The following is a 7256-nucleotide window of genomic DNA, read 5'->3' on the forward strand; positions in this document are numbered from 1 at the left end:
TAAAAAGTGAAAACGCATAATAGGACCCCTTTAAATATAATTCCAGATATGTATATTTAAACTTGATTTAAGATATATTTTAAAACTTCATTCAATGTACTCTGCAGAATATACGTTTGGTGTCAGCAAGTGTTTTTTTGTTTTGTTTTTGTTTTTTGAAAGAATTTATTACTTTGATTCAACATGGATGATTAAATCAAATGTATCTAATTTAATTTAACAATAATTTTTATCAAAAGTGACAGTAAAGACATTTAAAATGTTACAAAAGATTTCTATTTCAAATAAATGCTGAACGTTCTATTAATCAATGTATCCTGAAAAAAATGTATCACGGTTTCCATAAAAACATTAAGCAGCACAATATTATCAAAGTTGATGATAATAAGAAATGTATCTTGAGCACCAAATCAGCATATTAGAATGATTTCTGAAGGATCATGTGACACTGAAGGCTGGAGTAATGACTGCAATTTTTTTTACACAGGAACAAATAAAAATTTAAATAATAATATAATAGAAATTAGTACTTTCAAATTATAATAATATTTCACAATATTACCATTGTACTGTATTTTTAATAAAATAAATGCAGCCTTGGTGAGCATGGCATCTTTCAAAAACATTAAAAAATCTCACTGACCCCAAATATTTGAATGATTGCGTAATATTATATTAAAAAGTCTTATCTTACACAACTTAGCTTCTCAAATAAATTTATCTTGTTTTAAGGACGTTTAGATTTTGCTGTAAAACAAGACAAAATATTGATTAATAAACTGATTATTATTTTTATTTTAGTTTTATTTATTTTTGCAGTGGTTTTGTTCACTGTACCTGTCGCAGGCCAATTTTCTTACTGTCCCACATCTGTTTAAAATTCCAGAAGAATGGCTGTTCACATTTCTGACATGAGTCACTGTCAAGCCACTCAGGAGTCTGAGACACAAAACAGATGAGGACATGCTTAAACTATGTAAACAGACATATGTAACTAACATAAATACCACATGAGGCAAGCCCTATTGTACTAGACGCTTCATCCTTGCTCTACACAGTATCTCTCTCACCTCTTGTCGTGTGACGTCCATGTTCCAGATAACTATTCCTCCATCTGAGCCACAGGAAATGAGCTGACGGGTGTGAGGAGCATAACACAAACCCTGCACTTTATCACTGTCGCGCACACACACACACACACACACACACACACACACACACACAAACACACACAAACACGCACAAACACTCAAATATTAAGACCTGACAAGCGTGCTTTGCTTATTCTCATATCTTACATAATACATGACAACAATTCATCTGTCCTACTTGTGTCCCTGCAGCTCAATGGCTGTGCCTTTACGGCCTCCAATGTCCCACATGATGATTGAATGATCAGAACTTCCAGAGAATAAAACCCTTTGCACAGGATCCCAACACAGGGCTGTGACATTGCCTGCACACATATACACACACAGTCATCGTTGAAAGATTCCGATTCAGGAACGGCGCAAGTAATGGAATACATGTTTCCCTTATACAATATTTTATGGATGTAGTCATGAAGATTAATATATTTGTGTATCCTGAGGTTATAAGGACTTTAAGGCTACTCAGGGGGGATGACAGTATTGTCATCCAAGCCACCAGGGGACGCCATCCACACTAAAATAATTGAAGGAGGTCATCATTTAAATGTTAAAGGGATAGTTCACCCAAAAATGAAAATTTGATGTTTATCTGCTTACCCCCAGGGCATCCAAGATGTAGGTGACTTTGTTTCTTCAGTAGAACACAAACAAAAATGTTTAACTCAAACCGTTGCAGTCTGTCAGTCATATAATGGAAGTGAACGGGAATCACGGCTTTGAGAGTCAAAAAAACATACACAAACAAAACCAAATTAAACCCTGCGGCTCGTGACGATACATTGATGTGTAAAGACATGAAACGATCGGTCTGTGCAAGAAACAGTATTTATATAGTTTTTTACCTCTGATACACTGCAATGTCTGAACTGTCCTGAGCACGTCCTTGACAGCCGGCGCATGACACGTCGTCTTCTTCTTCTTCTTCTTCTTGCTTTACGGCAACATCAAATTTTCATTTTTGGGTGAACTATCCCTTCAACCCTTGGTACACTTTAGAACAAACAAGACTTGTTTGTTGGTTAATTTGCTTTTTTGTGCTGACCAACTGCTTTCCCTTTTTGCCATGTTAATGATTAATGTATCAACCTATTTGCTGCTTGCTAAGATGCTTGTTTTCATGCTACCACATTTTTGGTCTTCTAAGAATTTTTTTTTTTTTTGCTTTCTGCTGTTTTTGTGTGTAACTGAGAAGCCCAATTAAAGGGATAGTTCACCCAAAAATGAAAATTCTGTCAGTAATTACTCACCCTCATGTCGTTCCAAACCCGTAAGACCTTCGTTCATCTTCGGAACACAAATTAAGATATTTCTGATGAAATTCGAGAGCTGTGACAACAAGGGTACTACCACGATCAAGGCACAGAAACGTAGTAAGGACGTCGATAAAAATGGACATCAGTGGTTCAACCATAATTTTGTCCATTATAGACGGATGCACATTGCGTTCCTATGTTGTAAACAAGGGAATCGCATGTGTGTTCTACGCCAGCAGCACCACAAAGCGCACAAAAAGTATTCTCAAAGCTTCGTAAAATTACGGTTGAACCACTGATGTCACATGGACCCTTTTAACGACGTCCTTACTACGTTTCTGTTCTCTGATCGTGGTAGTACCCTTGCTGTCTACTGAGGGGCAGAGCTCTTGGATATAATCAAAAATATCTTAATTTGTGTTCTGAAGATGAACGAAGGTCTTATGGCTTTGGAACAACATGAGGGTTAGTAATTAATGGCAGAATTTTCATTTTTGGGTGAACTATACCTTTAAGTATTTATTTTATGTACCTGTTTCAAGTGTGAATCTCTACATTTGGATTCAATAGACCAGCTAATGGCAAAATGTATCTGGGCTAAAGAGTGTATTTTATTGTGTGTCTATTTGTAATGTGCTGTTTGTGTACGCACCTGTGTGGCCTTTAAAGGTGGTGACCAGGCTGCAGTTGTCCTGCTCCAGCTTTAGGATTGTCACTTGACCGGAATGATCTCCAACGAAGGCATGTCTGGTTTCCACATCAAATCTTACACAGATTGTCAAGAAGCCAATGCTATATAACTTTTAAACCCCATTTTTAAACCCCAACCACGATTACCGTAAATTGCACCAAAATGAATTTTTTACATTAATATATAAGACGTTTTAATTTAACCAAAAACAAAAATAAAGTTTCTTTAATTAATTTTGGATAATTTAACTTTTTATGTTCTTCAGGGCATTGTGTTGCAAGGTAATAAATTAAACCAGTCGTAGTAATGTTTTTTTTTTTTTGGCAACAAGCCACTTTAGGATATTTATGGTAATGGTGAAGTGTGTCCATACTGCTGACGTTAACCCCTTCTAGTTTATTTATGCTGTGTGCACGAAATAGACACTGACACGGTCAAAACGAGTCATCAGAGAGGCGCTAATACATTTAGAAACCACATTCCTACAGCATTAAAGGGATAGGTCACCAAAAAATGACAATTCGGTCATCATTTACTCATGTTGTTTCAAACCTGTTTGACCATCTTCTGCATAACATAAAAAAAGAGATTTTGAAGAATGTTGGTAACCAAACAGTTTTGATTACCATTGATTTCCATTGTATGAAAAAAGAAATAAAATAAAATAAATAAAAAATAATAATAAAATATAATATAAAATAAAATAAAATACGGACACGTTTCTCAAAATAACTTTTCCAAAAAAGTCATACAGGTTTGCAAGACATGAGTTTAAGTAAATGACCGAATTTTCATTACCCCTTTATCTAATTACATTTCTAATATAAATTATACAAACTTAACATTTAAGTAAATTATTGGTGTTTTTGTTACAATTTTAACCTATAATAAAGCAAAAATAAAATCAGTCAAATTGACGCAAAGCAATATGAAAACACAGAGAGTGCAATGACTGATTTGTGACTATAAACTTGGAGGTTTTTGTGAGATGTTTCATATCAGGTGTGGCGTATGAATGGATACTGTAGTCCAGACACCCATGCTGTGGTCCGGTATATGCCCAGCTGCTGTCCGCTCTCTGAGCAGTGCCACGTAAAGCTCTTGTCCTGACCTGTGCTTAGAACCCACTCCATCTCTAAGACAAACAGCACCACGGTCACGCCAACCTGATGAGCTAACACAAACAAAAGACAAGACACAATGAGCAAAGCAGGGAGGGATCACTTTAGCACATTCAAAAACACAACCAATTAAGCTCTCATATATAGAAGTAAATAACAAGGCAGCAGACAGTCAAATAATCACAGAGGTGGAATTTCAGTAACAAAGGAGCAAACCTAAACCACAGCACTTAATATACTTCATGTTTATACTCTACGTATGTATCTCTATCCATAACGGTATCATTTATCTTTGTTGGAAGCATTACATAAGCCACATGTTTTAAAGAAGGTTAGCTAGCTATTTCACATCAATGCCATTCTAGGCCATGACAACTTTTCTTTAAGAGCTGAATGTTCAGATTTAGTACTTCATAATAAAGCTTTCCTGCATATATATTGTTCTGTACAGAACTGACCTGACCTGACCTCACCATTCTGTACATGGCTGAATTGACCCTTAGCAGGGAGTTTGATTGACAGGCGATCTGACCAATCATAATGCAGAATCTGCCATTTTTGTCTGACAAACAAACCAGACAGGAGAGTAAATTAATATTGGTTGACTTGAACTTGAAAAATGGTGTGTATTGACGTCTTTCCACACTGAAACAAGATACCTTCTGATGTTCAGTCATGTTTATTTCATGCTATAACTAGTAAAGAGGAAGAGATGATCGCTTCACGTGCCACTTGAACTGAGGCACTACAGCGATCTGTCATGACACATTAAAGAGCCACAAAATGGCATTTATTTTTGGAATTTCTTTAAAAATTACGAAAAGCTGGGACTATGTTTTATGCCTAAAGTAACCTTCTTTGTCTTGTCTGTCGGCGTGTTGTCAGTTTCTCTTTGCTCTGCGATGTATTTTTCACTGCATGAGAACATGATGTGTGGCGTGAGAGCACCATGACTTGTCGGATGTAGAAACAGTAAAGAAGTGGGGCGGGTCTTTGCGAAGGGTCAGTTATGTATATGAATGGAACTGGAATATATATCTTCTCTATGTTATAGAATAACATAAAAAATCAAGAAATAAACTAGTTAGATTCACTTAAAGGGATAGTTCAACCAGAAATACAAGGATATACAAGTAAAGTTCCATCACCTTCTAAAAAAATATATGATGATCATTAATGCACTTTGGCCATTTTCATTGCAAAAACCATACTTGAGTTACTTAAAATAGAAACCTATAAAATTTCCTAAAAGTTCTAAAATGTAATTTGGATCAATTTGATTAAAACCATTTTCAAGGATATCAACAAAATAAAAGAGTTGAAATATTACTTTATCTGACATATCAAATGGCAGGGAGAGACAGATTGTGATGCTTGAATATGTTTATAGGATTTATGTTAAGTTAGGAAAACAAAATTAATTCTTTGCGACTGCAATTGTGACTCACCCTGATATGTTCGTGCAGGAGTCATTTGGTTGTAGTCCTCCGATAAGACAAACTCCTGGTAAGAGAAACGCCTGGCTTAATGAAGCTTAGTAATGTATCTGAGAACCTGCTAGTGACATATTACTACATAGAAAGCAGGTGTGTGTAAGAACAGTGTTTAATTAACATACCGATACAGTGCCATTTTCCAACCCTACAGAGATCCTCCTTGTCTCTGGGTTAAATGACATACATGAACATGCCACTGCAACATAAGACAAAGACAATGAGTATGAGATTCTATCCAACAAAATCCGTTGATCAGCATTTGACTATAAATAAACACCCTGTACTGAGAGCCAGTGCCCCCGCAGTCTACAATAGTTAACTAGATAGCAAGCAAAAAATGAGAAATGAAACTCCTGTCTGAACGGGAAAACAAGCTGAAGTTCATGCCCATACTGGTTTCACCTCACGCTTTTACTTTTGTAGTAAAATTCCTGTTAAGTTATGTGGTTGCATGTCCCATAATGTTTAGATCTGTTTTGCTCTCAGAAAGCAGCACAGGGCCGGTGTTGGACTGAGGACTCACCTGGCATTGTGTGAAAGACACTAGGCCAGTACTGACCACTGTCCCTCTTCAACCACACGCGGATTGTCCTAAAACAAATTTAAATAAATAATTAAATATAATAGATAATAATCTTGATTATAACTAGGGCTGCACGATAAATCGCATGCGATATTTAACGCACATCTTGTCAGAAAGCCGGTTCTGTAATCAGCGATAAATCTCCATCACCTGCGTGCTTTCACATTGAGCAGCATTAACTACACAGAGCTGTTGTTCACTGACGAGCTGCGCAAAAAATCGCACGAATATGGACGTGGTTTTGCGCAACTCGTCAGTGAACAACGGCTCTGTGTAGTTAATGCTGCTCAATGTGAAAGCATGCAGGTGATGGAGATTTACCGCTGATTACAGAACAGGCTTTACTGATAAGATGCGCGTTAAATATCGCATGCGATTTATCGTGCAGCCCTAACTGCCATGATTACAGAACCGGCTTTACTGATAAGATGCGCGTTAAATATCTCATGCGATTTATCGTGCAGCCCTAATTATAACATTTACAGACATGTATTTAACAGACACTTTCTTACAAAAGTGGCATGCAGTACAGTACACAAATTACCAGGACACACATCTAAGAATACATGTCGTTGGCTAAGATAAGTCCTAATCACCTTAACGGCAAACATAATAAGAACTAAACTTGGTTGTCAAGTTAAAAACATTGCCAGGATCAGGCAGGTACTCAAAATCATAGGGCTGGTACAAAATGGTGGGCCATATATATTAAGTGTAGAAAAGATTTCTGTTTTGCTTTGACAATTTAAATCTCTAAAAACAAAAATGATGACTTTAGAAAAAAAAATGTTGGGGCTGTTAAAAGATTAAAATACTTTAAAACATTTAATATTTAGGGTTTTGTTCTACATAAAAAACATTTTCTACATACATTGGAATTAAAGTGCTGAAATAAATAGTAATGACATACATAATGACATTTCATATATATATATATATATATATATATATATATATATAT

The 7256-nt window shown here is 36.0% G+C and overlaps 1 protein-coding gene across 1 annotated transcript in view; it reads right to left on the minus strand.

Annotated features, from left to right (window-relative positions):
- Positions 1-7256, minus strand: part of LOC107685482 (WD repeat and FYVE domain-containing protein 2-like) — a 10911-nt gene that overhangs the window by 1778 nt on the left and 1877 nt on the right. Inside the window, exons 2-9 of the mRNA XM_016482107.1 lie at positions 6236-6303; positions 5835-5908; positions 5665-5719; positions 4119-4269; positions 3057-3169; positions 1330-1456; positions 1071-1176; positions 838-939 (exon numbers count right to left, since the gene is read on the minus strand). Coding sequence (XP_016337593.1) covers positions 838-939; positions 1071-1176; positions 1330-1456; positions 3057-3169; positions 4119-4269; positions 5665-5719; positions 5835-5908; positions 6236-6303 — 796 coding nt within the window. The remainder of the gene's footprint in view (positions 1-837; positions 940-1070; positions 1177-1329; positions 1457-3056; positions 3170-4118; positions 4270-5664; positions 5720-5834; positions 5909-6235; positions 6304-7256) is intronic.

Source organism: Sinocyclocheilus anshuiensis, unplaced genomic scaffold (genome assembly GCF_001515605.1).
Source record: "Sinocyclocheilus anshuiensis isolate Anshui unplaced genomic scaffold, SAMN03320099.WGS_v1.1 scaffold277, whole genome shotgun sequence".
Classification (NCBI taxonomy): Eukaryota; Metazoa; Chordata; class Actinopteri; order Cypriniformes; family Cyprinidae; genus Sinocyclocheilus; species Sinocyclocheilus anshuiensis.